We start from the raw sequence: 18640 nt of genomic DNA, 5'->3' as shown, positions 1-18640 counted from the left end.
GATCTTGGGAAGGGTACCAAAACATTTCTTCAGCATTGAAGGTCCCCAAGAACACAGTGGCCTCCATCATTCTCAAATTTAAGAAGTTTGGAACCACCAAGACTTTTCTTAGAGCTGGCCGCCCAGCTAAACTGACCAATCGGGTGAAGGGCCTTGGTCAGGGAGGTGACCAAGAACCCGATGGTCTCTCTGACAGAGCTCCAGAGGACCTCTGTGGAGATGGGAGGTCTCTGCAGTACTCCACCCATCAGGCCTTTATGGTAGTGGCCAAACATGCCACTCCTCAGTAAAAGGCATGACAGCCCACAAGGAGTTTGCCAAAAATAACCTAAAGGACTCTCAGACCATGAGAAACAAGATTTTCTGGTCTGATGATTGAACTCTTTGGCCTGAATGCCAAGCGTCACGTCTGGTGTAAACCTGGCACCATCCCTACGGTGAAGCATGGTGGTGGCAGCAGCATGCTGTGGGGATGTTTTTCAGCAGTAGGGACTAGTCAGGATCAAGGGAAAGATGAACTAAGCAAAGTACAGGGAGATCCTTAATGAAAATCTGCTCCAGAGTTTTTAAGACCTCAGGCTGGGGTGAAGGTTCACCATCCAACAGGACAACGACCCTAAGCACACAGCCAAGACAACTCTGGAGTGGTTTTGGGACAAGTCACTGAATGTCCTTGAGTTGCCCAGCCAGAACCCGGACTTGAATCCGATCGAACATCTCTGGAGACATTCTTACATTAGTACCCCAGGTCATCTTACAAGCATTTCGCCACACTCGCATTAACATCTGCTAACCATGTGTATGTGACAAATACATTTGATTTGATTTGAATATCTGTGCAGCGACGCTCCCCATCCAACCTGACAGAGCTTGACAGGATCTGCAGAGAAGAATGGCAGAATTTCCCCAAATACAGGTGTGCCAAGCTTGTAGTGTCATACCCAAGAAGACTCCAGGCTGTAATCACTGCCAAAGGTGTTTCTACAATTGAATAAATGATCTGAATACTTATGTAAATGTTATAGTTCAGCTTTTATATATTAATTTAATATATACAAATTAGCCAATTTTTCTAAAAACCGGTTTTTACTTTGCAATTATGGGGCATTGTATGTAGATTGATGAGGGGGGGAAGCAATCCTAGGATAAGGCCGTAACGTAACAAACTGTGGAAAAAGTCAAGGGGTCTGAATACTTTCCGAATGCACTGTATGTGTTGTACTGCGGGAAGGGAGTATTAGGCTGTTTCATATCTGTCTCGGGCTTGTAGGTGGAATGCAAGGGTTGTGAATCAAGTTTCTGTATAGTACCATTTACTATGTACTTTTTATGGATCTGTACATTCTGAAGGAGATGGATTTCGATCACACATGTCAAATAGCTTTTTGAAATGTGCTAGTTAAAGTATACATCCAGTTTTATAATACAAAATCAGTTTCAGGAATTATGTCACATTTTAATAACTTGGTTGAAATGGTAGTCATGGCTCTATTTAATACTGTGTTTCCCAGCCTGTTCTGGACCTGGGGACTGTGAAGAGACCTCTGGTTGCATGTCTTGTGTTGTACCAATGGGTGTCCGGACTGTGTGTGAACTGCTTGAACAGACAGTTTGGTACCATCAACACCTCGCACAAAGACCAATAGTGATGCAGTCAATTTCTCCTGAACTTTTAGCCAGGAGAGACTGACATACATTTACATTTAAGTCATTTAGCAGACGCATACATGTTACTGACACTTTCCCTCCGTTTACATCTAAGTGCGATACGGGCTGCTTTGTTCTGGACCAACTGCAATTTACCTTTGTCTTTTGACGCACATGACCGACCACACAATACGGACTGTGGTTCCAAAAAAATACCAATTAGGAATTTGGTCGGGGGTCGACTACTGGTATCATATGAACACAAATAAGACGTGGAAAATGTTAAATGAGCTTTAAAAAGGCAACCTTTTCCCTTTGCTTTGTGGCATATGTGTAGAATTGCATAAATTAGCTTTAAAAAGCCAACCTTTTCCCTTTGCTCTGTGACATTATGTGTAGAATGCATGAAATGTACTTTAAGAACTGCTAACTCTCTCTGCCAACAATAGTTTTTTTTAACAGTTTGAGGTTGCATGGTTTGTGAGGTGGGGGTTTGCTACGTCGATAAATGACTATCAATCCAGACCTTTGCCACCTAGGACATTTGTGTGACAGGACCTGCTCAAATAGTATTTGAGAACCCCTGTTCTAGATGAACAGAGTGCCTTTCTCTGTTATTGAGTTGTGGAGAGATATGACAGAAGTGAGAATAGACAATGGAATCATAATGTGTAACTATTCAGTTATTCCACATCTTTATAAGAGTGAGGTGTTGTCAGTGAATGTTTGTTTTTCATCTTTGTATTCTGAACCTGATCTGTTCATGTCATTTTCTTAGGTAAACCTTTTCTTTGGTTTGAGGGTTGCAGAACTATTGAGGGACTGAGGGAAACCAGTTCAGGTTATTTGTCTTTTATCAACAATAGCAAATTAGATAAATATTGTTCATCTTAACTTGTTAATAAAATGAATATCATAGCCTATACATGCAGTTACTATACAGTGGTCACCTTCTCTAGCCCCGTTTATACCTGCTGCTAACGTGTCCTTCATCCGGATCTTGCCTGTTTACACTTATAACATCTGATCAAAATCTGTTCACAATGCGTCTTTTATTCATCTAAAAATGTGGGCACAATCAGAATGTGGACAAGATAAGGACAAAAGGACGCAAATTAGAACCAGGTATAAACGTGGCTGATGTGCCATAATCACAGTATCTGTCTTCAATAAAGTTACAATATCTGTAATCCGTTTAAATACCTTGACATTTAATTTAACTTAACATTTTATACATGGAAAAGATTATTTCATACAATGACATAAAGTAATATAAATGCATACATTGCAGATCCTATGACATGCACAAATATGTGAACATATGTACTTAGTGTAAGTATAAAATATCTTTCAGCTTAAGGCACTATAAAAGAAAACCATACCCAATGATTGGATGTTTTACTGCATACAGTACAGGACTGTTCTAGAAGACTAATGCACTATTCTACTCTTATGCTTTCATTTCTGATGGCATGACCTGACATAAGTGCATATGAAAACATTATCTGACCAGGGACAGGACCTATCTGGTCATGGTACAACAGCTAGTACAGGCAGCCACGCTGTACTGTTCACGATCAGTCAGACCCGTTCAGATATACAGGACAAAGACTTACTACTCTCTAATAGTGCATTGTTGCTTTTGTTTTCAGTACAGTCGATGCAGTTATTTACAATTAAGGGAAAGGGGGATACCTAGTCAGTTGTACAACTGAATGCCTTCAACTGATCATGCGATCACATATCTGGTATCTACCTGCCCTCAACGCAAAGTCTACCTGCTTTTCTATCGTTTTGAAAAGTAACCTGATTAAATCTAGTACACGTCGAAGGTTTGGACACAACTACTCACTCCAGGGTTTTTCTTTATTTTTTACTATTTTCTACATTGTAGAATAATAGTGAAGACATAAAAACTATGAAATGACAGATATGGAATCATGTACTAACCAAAAAAAAGTGTTAAACAAATCATAATATATTTTATATTTGAGATTCTTCAAAGTAGCCACCCTTTGACTTGATTACAGCTTTGCACAATCTTGACATTCTCTCAACCAGCTTCATGAGGTAGTCACCTGGAAAACATTTCAATTAACATGTGTGCCTTGTTAATTTGTGGAATATCTTTCCTTCTTAATGCGTTTGAGCCAATCAGTTGTGTTGTGACAACGTAGGGGGGGGTATAAAGAAGATAGCCCTATTTGGTAAAAGACCCAAGTCCACATTATGGCAAGAACAGCTCAAATAAGCAAAGAGAAACGACAGTCCATCATTACTTTAAGACATGAAGGTCAGTCAATCTGGAAAATTTCAAGAACTATGTTTCTACTCTCTACAGTCTCACACTAAACTGTTTCTACAGTCTCAGATTAAACTGTTTCTACAGTCTCAGATTAAACTGTTTCTACAGTCTCAGACTCTATTGTTTCTACAGTCTCAGACTCTACTGTTTCTACAGTCTCAGACTCAACTGTTTCTACAGTCTCAGACTACTGTTTCTACAGTCTCAGACTCTACTGTTTCTACAGTCTCAGACTCTACTGTTTCTACAGTCTCAGATTAAACTGTTTCTACAGTCTCAGACTCTACTGTTTCTACAGTCTCAGACTCTACTGTTTCTACAGTCTCAGACTACTGTTTCTACAGTCTCAGACTCTACTGTTTCTACAGTCTCAGACTACTGTTTCTACTGTCTCAGACTACTGTTTGTTCTGTTTCTACAGTCTCAGACTACTGTTTATTCTGTTTCTACAGTCTCAGACTACTGTTTCTACAGTCTCAGACTCTACTGTTTCTACAGTCTCAGACTCTACTGTTTCTACAGTCTCAGACTCTACTATTTCTACAGTCTCAGACTCAACTGTTTCTACAGTCTGACTCTACTATTTCTACAGTCTCAGACTCAACTGTTTCTACAGTCTCAGACTCTACTGTTTCTACAGTCTCAGACTACTGTTTCTACAGTCTCAGACTCTACTGTTTCTACAGTCTCAGACTATTGTTTCTACAGTCTCAGACTCTACTGTTTCTACAGTCTCAGACTCTACTGTATCTACAGTCTCAGACTACTGTTTATTCTGTTTCTACAGTCTCAGACTACTGTTTCTACAGTCTCAGACTCTACTGTTTCTACAGTCTCAGACTCTACTGTTTCTACAGTCTCAGACTCTACTGTTTCTACAGTCTCAGACTCTACTGTTTCTACGGTCTCAGACTCTACTGTTTCTACAGTCTCAGACTACTGTTTCTACAGTCTGACTACTGTTTCTACAGTCTCAGACTACTGTTTCTACAGTCTGACTACTGTTTCTACAGTCTCAGACTACTGTTTCTACAGTCTCAGACTCTACTGTTTCTACAGTCTCAGACTACTGTTTCTACAGTCTGACTACTGTTTCTACAGTCTCAGACTCTACTGTTTCTACAGTCTCAGACTACTGTTTCTACAGTCTCAGACTACTGTTTCTACAGTCTCAGACTCTACTGTTTCTACAGTCTCAGACTCTACTGTTTCTACAGTCTCAGACTCTACTGTTTCTACAGTCTTAGGCTACTGTTTCTTCTGTTTCTACAGTCTCAGACTGCTGTTTCTACAGTCTCAGACTCTACTGTTTCTACAGTCTTAGACTACTGTTTCTTCTCTTTCTACAGTCTCAGACTCAACTGTTTCTACAGTCTCAGACTACTGTTTATTCTGTTTCTACATTCTCAGACTCTACTGTTTCTACAGTCTCAGACTCTACTGTTTCTACAGTCTTAGACTACTGTTTCTTCTGTTTCTACAGTCTCAGACTCTACTGTTTCTACAGTCTCAGACTCTACTGTTTCTACAGTCTCAGACTCTACTGTATCTACAGTCTTAGACTACTGTTTCTTCTGATCTACAGTCTCAAACTACTGTTTCTACTGTTTCTACAGTCTCAGACTCTACTGTTTCTACAGTCTCAGACTCTACTGTTTCTACATTCTCAGACTACTGTTTCTACAGTCTCAGACTCTACTGTTTCTACAGTCTCAGACTCTACTGTATCTACAGTCTTAGACTACTGTTTCTTCTGATCTACAGTCTTAGACTACTGTTTCTACAGTCTCAGACTACTGTTTATTCTGTTTCTACAGTCTCAGACTACTGTTTATTCTGTTTCTACAGTCTCAGACTACTGTTTATTCTGTTTCTACAGTCTCAGACTCTACTGTTTCTACAGTCTCAGACTACTGTTTCTACAGTCTCAGACTACTGTTTATTCTGTTTCTACAGTCTCAGACTACTGTTTCTACAGTCTCAGACTACTGTTTCTACAGTCTCAGACTACTGTTTCTACAGTCTCAGACTCTACTGTTTCTACAGTCTCAGACTCTACTGTTTCTACAGTCTCAGACTACTGTTTCTACAGTCTTAGACTACTGTTTCTTCTGTTTCTACAGTCTCAGACTCAACTGTTTCTACAGTCTCAGACTACTGTTTATTCTTTTTCTACAGTCTCAGACTACTGTTTCTACAGTCTCAGACTCTACTGTTTCTACAGTCTCAGACTCTACTGTATCTACAGTCTTAGACTACTGTTTCTTCTGATCTACAGTCTCAAACTACTGTTTCTACTGTTTCTACAGTCTCAGACTCTACTGTTTCTACAGTCTCAGACTCTACTGTTTCTACAGTCTCAGACTCTACTGTTTCTACAGTCTCAGACTACTGTTTCTACAGTCTGACTACTGTTTCTACAGTCTCAGACTCTACTGTATCTACAGTCTTAGACTACTGTTTCTACTGTTTCTACAGTCTCCGACTACTGTTTCTACAGTCTCAGACTACTGTTTATTCTGTTTCTACAGTCTCAGACTACTGTTTATTCTGTTTCTACAGTCTCAGACTCTACTGTTTCTACAGTCTCAGACTACTTTTTCTACAGTCTCAGACTACTGTTTCTACAGTCTTAGACTACTGTTTATTCTGTTTCTACAGTCTCAGACTACTGTTTCTACAGTCTCAGACTACTGTTTATTCTGTTTCTACAGTCTCAGACTACTGTTTCTACAGTCTCAGACTACTGTTTCTACAGTCTCAGACTCTACTGTTTCTACAGTCTCAGACTCTACTGTTTCTACAGTCTCAGACTCTACTGTTTCTACAGTCTCAGACTCTACTGTTTCTACAGTCTCAGACTACTGTTTCTACAGTCTGACTACTGTTTCTACAGTCTCAGACTCTACTGTTTCTACAGTCTCAGACTCTACTGTTTCTACAGTCTGACTACTGTTTCTACAGTCTCAGACTACTGTTTCTACAGTCTCAGACTCTACTGTTTCTACAGTCTCAGACTACTGTTTCTACAGTCTGACTACTGTTTCTACAGTCTCAGACTCTACTGTTTCTACAGTCTCAGACTACTGTTTCTACAGTCTCAGACTACTGTTTCTACAGTCTCAGACTCTACTATTTCTACTGTTTCTACTTCCTCAGTTTTTAACCCTGAAACCATCCTCACTGGGATGTGATATACAAATATGAAATGGCACCATATTCCCTATCTTTTGAACTACACAGGGAATAGGGTAATTTTGGACGTACAAAGTTATACAACTCTAATGCTATTCTACAGGTCAATGCCTAGTAGAAACAAAGTTCTCCTGTTGACAGATGAGTTCCACAGCGTTGTGTACGTCCTCTACGATGTGTCCTGGTTCCATCAGGGCCGGGTCGAAGCGGAAGTCCCGGTGACCATGGAACACAGTCTCGGTGATGCTGTGGCTGGCATCAGCCGGCACCTCGCTGTGGGGGTTATAGACACCGGTACATACCAGCAGGGATTTACAGGAGGTGGCGGAGGGGGAGGCCAGCTCGCTCTCCAAGGCACTCTCCATGTCCTGGTCCTGGAGAAGGGCTTTAGGGGACCCTCCGCCCCCTGTACCCTCCACCGTGGCCTGCACGACTTGGGCAGCAGTCTGCCTGGTCCGGACCCTTTCCTCCAGATAGCGGTTATACAGGTTGGCTCCATAGATATCTGTCATCAGGTTGTCTCTTTGTTAGATGGAATAAAGGTTATACACTAGTTAGAAGGGAACAGGGTATCTAATAACATGTCAGTAGTATCATTAAACCAATACTACATAGGTTTAACATGTCAATAGGATCATTACAGCATTACTACATAGATGTAACATGTTAATACAGTATCATTACATAATTACTGCATAGATGTAACATGTCAATACAGTATATTTTACAGCATTACTACATATGTGTAAGGAACAATAATTAGAGTGAAGCATAGGGTTTCTTACAGCTCTGTCTCAGATCGGTTTGTGCTGTAGTGTTTTACTGCCTCCTGTGGTTCCTTACCGACAGCGTAGAAGTATAGTGTTCTGATGGGTGTAGGTCCTAACCTGATTGTGTATAGTGTTCTGATGGGTGTAGTCTTAACCTTATTGTGTATAGTGTTCTGATGGGTGTAGGTCTTAACCTGATTGTGTATAGTGTTCTGATGGGTGTAGGCCCTAACCTGATTGTGTATAGTGTTCTGATGGGTGTAGTCTTAACCTGATTGTGTATAGTGTTCTGATGGGTGTAGTCTTAACCTTATTGTGTATAGTGTTCTGATGGGTGTAGGTCCTAACCTGATTGTGTATAGTGTTCTGATGGGTGTAGTCTTAACCTGATTGTGTATAGTGTTCTGATGGGTGTAGTCTTAACCTGATTGTGTATAGTGTTCTGATGGGTGTAGTCTTAACCTTATTGTGTATAGTGTTCTGATGGGTGTAGGTCTTAACCTGATTGTGTATAGTGTTCTGATGGGTGTAGGCCCTAACCTGATTGTGTATAGTGTTCTGATGGGTGTAGTCTTAACCTGATTGTGTATAGTGTTCTGATGGGTGTAGGTTCTATCCCGATAGTGTATAGTGTTCTGATGGGTGTAGGTTCTATCCTGATAGGGTAGAGTGTTCTGGTGGGTGTAGTCCTAACCTGATTGTGTATAGTGTTCTGATGGGTGTAGGTCCTAACCTGATTGTGTATAGTGTTCTGATGGGTGTAGTCCTAACCTGATTGTGTATAGTGTTCTGATGGGTGTAGGTCCTAACCTGATTGTGTATAGTGTTCTGATGGGTGTAGGTCCTAACCTGATTGCAATTCCCTTTGGAGTTTAACTAAATCAGAGGACCGCCCATGAGCACAGTTATGGTCGGGCATCCTGGGACAGGCCCTTTTCTGCAATTCCGAATTTCTCAACAGACCATGTTTCTCTCAATTACAAGAGGACAAAGGTTGCAGACCAGCTTACCTCGATAACGAGAGGGCCAAGGTTTGAGACCAGACTGCTGAATCTTTTAACCATCCCACGTGGTTAACTCTTAGACTATCGATAACGACAGAATAAGAACAAGTCTTTGATATTAATTACTAGTCTGCAGCTAGGAATTCGGTATCATCGAACGTGAAGACCTACAACCGCCGAAACATCTATCCATAACGACATGAATGAATGTCACTCTGAACTACCCATTCTAACCACGACAGAGAGGGCGGACAAACTCTCCAACAGAAACAAACTTTTCAACAGAGATCCTGACGACACACTGAGTGTAAATATATTTATTGAGTGCAATTGTTTACGAATGAGTGAGAGTTCATGTGCAAAGGATTAGCATTTCAATTGTTATAATTATCAACAGTGTGTTGTCTTATCTCAGTCGACCCCCACTTCCCTTTTGTACACCATGCCGCGATGCCGGTTTATCCCACTAGGGAATCTCCGTTATCATTTCCTTGTAAATATCTACTGTTTGTTTATGCATTTCTGTGAATTACTTAGTTAGTAATTAAATTATTTAAGACAATTGATGTATGGATGACTCACAGTGAAGACTGGGTTCATGCAGATAACCAACAATTTACGACGTTTGGAATGAGACTAACGTGAGGTAAAATAAAGAATTAATTCATCAGAAGACTATTGATCAGATATGAAAATATCTGAAAAGTTATATATGGAAAATTTTCCTTGGTGCCCCGACTTCCTAGTTAATTACAGTTACATGATTAATCAGTTTAATCGCGTAATAATAATTACAGAGTCATTTGATAAAAACGAAAAGTCTTCAGTTAATGATAGTGAAGACACAACAATAGTGTTCTGATGGGTTTAGGGTACTTACCAAATAGTGTATAGTGTTCTGATGGGTGTAGGTTCTATCCCTATAGTGTTCTGATGAATGTAGGTTCTAACCTGATTGTGTATCGTGTTCTGATGGGGTTGTTACCCAATAGTGTAGAGTGTTCTGATGGGTTTAGGGTACTTACCTGATAGCGTATAGTGTTCTGATAGGGGTAGGTTCTCACCCGATAGCGTAGAGTGTTCTAAAGGGACTATTACCCGAAAGTGTATATTGTTCTGATGGGTGTAGGTTCTAGCCCGACAGCGTAGGATGTTCTAATGTGGCTATTAACCGATAGCGCATAGTGTTCTGATGGGTGTAGGTTTGAACCTGATTGTGTTCTGATGGGTGAAGATTCTAACCTGATAGCGTAGAGTGTTCTGATGGAGTTATTGCCCAACAGTGTATTGTGTTCTGATGGGGCTGTTACCTGATAGTGTATAGTGTTCTGATGGGGCTGTTACCTGATAGTGTATAGTGTTCTGATGGGGCTGTTACCTGATAGTGTATAGTGTTCTGATGGGGCTGTTACCTGATAGTGTATAGTGTTCTGATGGGGCTGTTACCTGATAGTGTATTGTGTTCTGATGGGGCTGTTACCTGATAGTGTATTGTGTTCTGATGGGGCTGTTACCTGATAGTGTATTGTGTTCTGATGGGGCTGTTACCTGATAGTGTATTGTGTTCTGATGGGGCTGCTACCTGATAGTGTAGTGTGGTCTGATGGGGCTGTTACCTGATAGTGTAGTGTGTTCTGATGGGGCTGTTACCTGATAGTGTATTGTGTTCTGATGGGGCTGTTACCTGATAGTGTATTGTGTTCTGATGGGGCTGTTACCTGATAGTGTATTGTGTTCTGATGGGGCTGTTACCTGATAGTGTATTGTGTTCTGATGGGGCTGTTACCTGATAGTGTATTGTGTTCTGATGGGGCTGTTACCTGATAGTGTATAGTGTTCTGATGGGGCTGTTACCTGATAGTGTAGTGTGTTCTTGATGGGGTTATTACCTGATAGTGTAGTGTGTTCTGATGGGGCTGTTACCTGATAGTGTATTGTGTTCTGATGGGGCTGTTACCTGATAGTGTAGTGTGTTCTGATGGGGTTATTACCCAATAGTGTATTGTGTTCTGATGGGGTTATTACCCAATAGTGTATTGTGTTCTGATGGGTCTATTACCCAATAGTGTATTGTGTTCTGATGGGTCTATTACCCAATAGTGTATTGTGTTCTGATGGGGTTATTACTCGATAGTGTATTGTGTTCTGATGGGTGTAGGTTCTAACCTGATAGTGTATAGTGTTCTGATGGGTCTATTACCCAATAGTGTATTGTGTTCTGATGGGTGTAGGTTCTAACCTGATAGTGTATAGTGTTCTGATGGGTCTATTACCCAATAGTGTATTGTGTTCTGATGGGTGTAGGTTCTAACCTGATAGTGTATAGTGTTCTGATGGGTCTATTACCCAATAGTGTATTGTGTTCTGATGGGTGTAGGTTCTAACCTGATAGTGTATAGTGTTCTGATGGGTCTATTACCCAATAGTGTATTGTGTTCTGATGGGTGTAGGTTCTAACCTGATAGTGTATTGTGATCTGATGGGGTTATTACCCAATAGTGTATTGTGATCTGATGGGGTTATTACCCAATAGTGTATTGTGTTCTGATGGGGTTATTACCCAATAGTGTATTGTGTTCTGATGGGGTTATTACCCAATAGTGTATTGTGATCTGATGGGGTTATTACCCAATAGTGTATTGTGTTCTGATGGGGTTATTACCCAATAGTGTATTGTGATCTGATGTGGTTATTACCCAATAATGTATTGTGATCTGATGGGGTTATTACCCAATAGTGTATTGTGTTCTGATGGGGTTATTACCCAATAGTGTATTGTGATCTGATGGGGCTGTTATCTGATAGTGTATTGTGTTCTGATGGGGCTGTTACCTGATAGTGTATTGTGTTCTGATGGGGCTGTTACCTGATAGTGTATTGTGTTCTGATGGGGCTGTTACCTGATAGTGTATTGTGTTCTGATGGGGCTGTTACCTGATAGTGTATTGTGTTCTGATGGGGCTGTTACCTGATAGTGTATTGTGTTCTGATGGGGCTGTTACCTGATAGTGTATTGTGTTCTGATGGGGCTGTTACCTGATAGTGTATTGTGTTCTGATGGGGCTGTTACCTGATAGTGTATTGTGTTCTGATGGGGCTGTTACCTGATAGTGTATTGTGTTCTGATGGGTGTAGGTTCTAACCTGATAGTGTATAGTGTTCTGATGGGTCTATTACCCAATAGTGTATTGTGTTCTGATGGGTGTAGGTTCTAACCTGATAGTGTATAGTGTTCTGATGGGTCTATTACCCAATAGTGTATTGTGTTCTGATGGGTGTAGGTTCTAACCTGATAGTGTATAGTGTTCTGATGGGTCTATTACCCAATAGTGTATTGTGTTCTGATGGGTGTAGGTTCTAACCTGATAGTGTATTGTGATCTGATGGGGTTATTACCCAATAGTGTATTGTGATCTGATGGGGTTATTACCCAATAGTGTATTGTGTTCTGATGGGGTTATTACCCAATAGTGTATTGTGTTCTGATGGGGTTATTACCCAATAGTGTATTGTGATCTGATGATGTTACCTGATAGTGTATTGTGTTCTGATGGGGTTATTACCCAATAGTGTATTGTGTTCTGATGGGGTTATTACCCAATAGTGTATGATCTGATGTGTGTATTGTTCTGATGGGGTTATTACCCAATAGTGTATTGTGTTCTGATGGGGTTATTACCCAATAGTGTATTGTGATCTGATGGGGTGTTATCTGATGGGTTCTATGGGGCTGTTACCTGATAGTGTATTGTGTTCTGATGGGGCTGTTACCTGATAGTGTATTGTGTTCTGATGGGGCTGTTACCTGATAGTGTATTGTGTTCTGATGGGGCTGTTACCTGATAGTGTATTGTGTTCTGATGGGGCTGTTACCTGATAGTGTATTGTGTTCTGATGGGGTTATTACCCAATAGTGTATTGTGATCTGATGGGGTTATTACCCAATAGTGTATTGTGTTCTGATGGGGTTATTACCCAATAGTGTATTGTGATCTGATGTGGTTATTACCCAATAATGTATTGTGATCTGATGGGGTTATTACCCAATAGTGTATTGTGTTCTGATGGGGTTATTACCCAATAGTGTATTGTGATCTGATGGGGCTGTTATCTGATAGTGTATTGTGTTCTGATGGGGCTGTTACCTGATAGTGTATTGTGTTCTGATGGGGCTGTTATTAGTGTTCTGATGGGGCTGTTACCTGATAGTGTATTGTGTTCTGATGGGGCTGTTACCTGATAGTGTATTGTGTTCTGATGGGGCTGTTACCTGATAGTGTATTGTGTTCTGATGGGGCTGTTACCTGATAGTGTATTGTGTTCTGATGGGGCTGTTACCTGATAGTGTATTGTGTTCTGATGGGGCTGTTACCTGATAGTGTATTGTGTTCTGATGGGGCTGTTACCTGATAGTGTATTGTGTTCTGATGTGTAGGTTTAACCTGATAGTGTATAGTGTTCTGATGGGTCTATTACCCAATAGTGTATTGTGTTCTGATGGGTGTAGGTTCTAACCTGATAGTGTATAGTGTTCTGATGGGTCTATTACCCAATAGTGTATTGTGTTCTGATGGGTGTAGGTTTACCTGATAGTGTATAGTGTTCTGATGGGTCTATTACCCAATAGTGTATTGTGTTCTGATGGGTGTAGGTTCTAACCTGATAGTGTATTGTGATCTGATGGGGTTATTACCCAATAGTGTATTGTGATCTGATGGGGTTATTACCCAATAGTGTATTGTGTTCTGATGGGGCTGTTATTGTGTTCTGATGGGGTTATTACCCAATAGTGTATTGTGATCTGATGGGGCTGTGTTCTGATGGGGCTGTTACCTGATAGTGTATTGTGTTCTGATGGGGTTATTACCCAATAGTGTATTGTGTTCTGATGGGGTTACCTGATCTGATGTGGTTATTACCCAATAATGTATTGTGATCTGATGGGGTTATTACCCAATAGTGTATTGTGTTCTGATGGGGTTATTACCCAATAGTGTATTGTGATCTGATGGGGCTGTTATCTGATAGTGTATTGTGTTCTGATGGGGCTGTTACCTGATAGTGTATTGTGTTCTGATGGGGCTGTTACCTGATAGTGTATTGTGTTCTGATGGGGCTGTTACCTGATAGTGTATTGTGTTCTGATGGGGCTGTTACCTGATAGTGTATTGTGTTCTGATGGGGCTGTTACCTGATAGTGTATTGTGTTCTGATGGGGCTGTTACCTGATAGTGTATTGTGTTCTGATGGGGCTGTTACCTGATAGTGTATTGTGTTCTGATGGGGCTGTTACCTGATAGTGTATTGTGTTCTGATGGGGCTGTTACCTGATAGTGTATTGTGTTCTAATGGGGCTGTTACCTGATAGTGTATTGTGTTCTGATGGGGCTGTTACCTGATAGTGTATTGTGTTCTGATGGGGCTGTTACCTGATAGTGTAGTGTGTTCTGATGGGTGTAGGTTCTAACCTGATAGCGTTGAGGGTTCTGATGGGGTTATTACTCGATAGTGTTCTGATGGGTGTAGGTTCTAAGCTGATAGTGTATTGTGTTCTTGATGGGGTTATTACCTGATAGTGTTTAGTGTTCTGATGGGGCTATTACCCAATAGTGTATTGTGTTCTGATGGGTGTAGGTTCTAACCTGATAGCGTTGAGGGTTCTGATGGGGTTATTACTCGATAGTGTTCTGATGGGTGTAGGTTCTAAGCTGATAGTGTATTGTGTTCTTGATGGGGTTATTACCTGATAGTGTTTAGTGTTCTGATGGGGCTATTACCCAATAGTGTATTGTGTTCTGATGGGTGTAGGTTCTAACCTGATAGCGTTGAGGGTTCTGATGGGGTTATTACTCGATAATGTATAGTGTTCTGATGGGTGTAGGTTCTAACCCGATAGTGTATAGTGTTCTGATGAGTGCAGGTTCTAACCTGATAGCGTTGAGTCTTCTGATGGGTCTATTACCCAATAGTGTATTGTGTTCTGATGGGGTTATTACCTGATAGTGTATTGTGTTCTGATGGGGTTATTACCCAATAGTGTATTGTGTTCTGATGGGTCTATTACCCAATAGTGTATTGTGTTCTGATGGGGTTATTACCCAATAGTGTATTGTGTTCTGATGGGGTTATTACCCAATAGTGTATTGTGTTCTGATGGGGTTATTACCCAATAGTGTATTGTGATCTGATGGGGTTATTACCCAATAATGTATTGTGATCTGATGGGGTTATTACCCAATAGTGTATTGTGTTCTGATGGGGTTATTACCCAATAGTGTATTGTGATCTGATGGGGTTATTACCCAATAGTGTATTGTGATCTGATGGGGTTATTACCCAATAGTGTATTGTGTTCTGATGAGGTTATTACCCAATAGTGTATTGTGTTCTGATGGGTGTAGGTTCTAACCTGATAGTGTATTGTGATCTGATGGGGTTATTACCCAATAGTGTATTGTGATCTGATGGGGATATTACCCAATAGTGTATTGTGTTCTGATGAGGCTATTACCCAATAGTGTATTGTGTTCTGATGGGGTTATTACCCAATAGTGTATTGTGTTCTGATGGGGTTATTACCCAATAGTGTATTGTGTTCTGATGGGGCTGTTACCTGATAGTGTATTGTGTTCTGATGGGGTTATTACCCAATAGTGTATTGTGTTCTGATGGGGTTATTACCCAATAGTGTATTGTGATCTGATGGGGTTATTACCCAATAGTGTATTGTGATCTGATGGGGTTATTACTCGATAGCGTATAGTGTTCTGATGGGTGTAGGTTCTAACCCGATAGTGTATAGTGTTCTGATGAGGTTATTACCTGATAGTGTATAGTGTTCTGATGAGGTTATTACCTGATAGTGTAGTGTGTTCTGATGGGGTTATTACCTGATAGTGTAGTGTGTTCTGATGGGGTTATTACCTGATAGTGTAGTGTGTTCTGATGGGTGTAGGTTATAACCTTATAGTGTATAGTGTTCTGATGAGGTTATTACCTGATAGTGTAGTGTGTTCTGATGGGTGTAGGTTCTAACCTGATAGTGTATAGTGTTCTGATGAGGTTATTACCTGATAGTGTAGTGTGTTCTGATGGGGTTATTACCTGATAGTGTAGTGTGTTCTGATGGGGTTATTACCTGATAGTGTAGTGTGTTCTGATGGGTGTAGGTTATAACCTTATAGTGTATAGTGTTCTGATGAGGTTATAACCTTATAGTGTATAGTGTTCTGATGGGTGTAGGTTATAACCTTATAGTGTAGTGTGTTCTGATGGGTGTAGGTTATAACCTTATAGTGTATAGTGTTCTGATGGGGTTATTACCTGATAGTGTAGTGTGTTCTGATGGGTGTAGGTTATTACCTGATAGTGTAGTGTGTTCTGATGGGTGTAGGTTATAACCTTATAGTGTATAGTGTTCTGATGAGGTTATTACCTGATAGTGTAGTGTGTTCTGATGGGTGTAGGTTATTACCTGATAGTGTAGTGTGTTCTGATGGGTGTAGGTTATAACCTTATAGTGTATAGTGTTCTGATGAGGTTATTACCTGATAGTGTAGTGTGTTCTGATGGGTGTAGGTTATAACCTTATAGTATATAGTGTTCTGATGGGGTTATTACCTGATAGTGTAGTGTGTTCTGATGGGTGTAGGTTATAACCTTATAGTATATAGTGTTCTGATGGGGTTATTACCTGATAGTGTAGTGTGTTCTGATGGGTGTAGGTTATAACCTTATAGTGTATAGTGTTCTGATGGGTGTAGGTTATTACCTGATAGTGTAGTGTGTTCTGATGGGTGTAGGTTATAACCTTATAGTATATAGTGTTCTGATGGGGTTATTACCTGATAGTGTAGTGTGTTCTGATGGGGCTGTTACCTGATAGTGTATAGTGTTCTGATGGGGTTATTACCTGATAGTATATAGTGTTCTGATGGGGTTATTACCTGATAGTGTAGTGATGGGGCTGTTACCTGATAGTGTATAGTGTTCTGATGGGGTTATTACCTGATAGTGTATAGTGTTCTGATGGGGTTATTACCTGATAGTATATAGTGTTCTGATGGGGTTATTACCTGATAGTGTAGTGTGTTCTGATGGGGCTGTTACCTGATAGTGTATAGTGTTCTGATGGGGTTATTACCTGATAGTATATAGTGTTCTGATGGGGTTATTACCTGATAGTGTATAGTGTTCTGATGGGGTTATTACCTGATAGTATATAGTGTTCTGATGGGGTTATTACCTGATAGTATATAGTGTTCTGATGGGGTTATTACCTTATAGTATATAGTGTTCTGATGGGGTTATTACCTTATAGTATATAGTGTTCTGATGGGGTTATTACCTGATAGTGTAGTGTGTTCTGATGGGTGTAGGTTATAACCTTATAGTGTATAGTGTTCTGATGGGTGTAGGTTATTACCTGATAGTGTAGTGTGTTCTGATGGGTGTAGGTTATTACCTGATAGTGTAGTGTGTTCTGATGGGTGTAGGTTATAACCTTATAGTGTATAGTGTTCTGATGAGGTTATAACCTTATAGTGTTCTGATGAGGTTATTACCCGATAGCGTAGAGTGTTCTTATAGGTGTCCTCCAGCCTCTCTCTGCAGCCTGCTCCCTGATGAGGTACTCAGCGAAGTGATATGTTAGTTCAGAAGGTTTCCCCATCAGAGCTTCGTACTTCAGCTCCTGACCCGTTATCTTCCTGTAGATGTTCTCCAGACACACAAGGAACATCCCGTGGCCAAACCTACGCAAGCACACACACACACACACACACACACACACACACACACACACACACACACACACACACACACACACACACACACACACACACACACACACACACACACACACACACACACACACACACACACACACACACACACACACACACACAATGACTACACAATGACTGACAGTGTGACTAAAACCTTTGTCAACCTATGTTCCATGTCACTTAGTGTAATCTTTCTCAGTGACTTGTTACCGTGGAGACTGGGCCTCGGCCATCCACATCAGGTCCATGTTACAGGCCAGCAGCGGCAGGTGGGAGGAGTGACGCATCTCATGGGCGTTACCCAGGCTCCCATTGGTCAGCAACACATCAATGATTAGCTGCAGGTTGCTCTCCCATCGGATTGGCTCGCCGAACAGGATGACCGCTGCGACCAGGAAAAAAGAGAAACAAAATCATTAAATTGTGAGTTTATACTTTCTTAAAATCTGAAAGGTTATTCTACATGTAGAACCATTATTTGGAGAAAATGTACTATGATATGAACAATATGCTTCTTACCTTGAACTATAGGGAGATTCACAATAGGTGAAGACTGCAACAAGAGAAGAATAACATTCAGGGCTCCAGAGTACATACACCCTAAAGTGTCCCTAGGACACCAGAGTACATACACCCTGAAGTGTCCCTAGGACACCAGAGTACATACACCCTGAAGTGTCCCTAGGACACCAGAGTACATACACCCTGAAGTGTCCCTAGGACACCAGAGTACATACACCCTGAAGTGTCCCTAGGACTCCAGAGTACATACACCCTAAAGTGTCCCTAGGACACCAGAGTACATACACCCTGAAGTGTCCCTAGGACACCAGAGTACATACACCCTGAAGTGTCCCTAGGACACCAGAGTACATACACCCTGAAGTGTCCCTAGGACTCCAGAGTACATACACCCTGAAGTGTCCCAAGGAC

General features: G+C 40.9%; 1 protein-coding gene across 1 annotated transcript in view; it reads right to left on the bottom strand.

The window, feature by feature from the left end:
• Nucleotides 1-3842: 3842 nt before the first annotated feature.
• zgc:77375 (uncharacterized protein LOC402927 homolog) overlaps nt 3843-18640 on the bottom strand; it is a 49223-nt gene continuing 34425 nt past the window's right edge. Inside the window, exons 5-8 of the mRNA XM_046338138.1 lie at nt 18227-18260; nt 17918-18092; nt 17486-17674; nt 3843-7669 (exon numbers count right to left, since the gene is read on the bottom strand). Coding sequence (XP_046194094.1) covers nt 7252-7669; nt 17486-17674; nt 17918-18092; nt 18227-18260 — 816 coding nt within the window. The 3' untranslated portion in view covers nt 3843-7251. The remainder of the gene's footprint in view (nt 7670-17485; nt 17675-17917; nt 18093-18226; nt 18261-18640) is intronic.

This window comes from Oncorhynchus gorbuscha, linkage group LG03 (assembly GCF_021184085.1).
Source record: "Oncorhynchus gorbuscha isolate QuinsamMale2020 ecotype Even-year linkage group LG03, OgorEven_v1.0, whole genome shotgun sequence".
Lineage (NCBI taxonomy): Eukaryota > Metazoa > Chordata > Actinopteri > Salmoniformes > Salmonidae > Oncorhynchus > Oncorhynchus gorbuscha.
The sequence above is the reverse complement of the archived record's forward strand: the minus strand, read 5'-3'. Positions and strand labels throughout refer to the sequence as shown.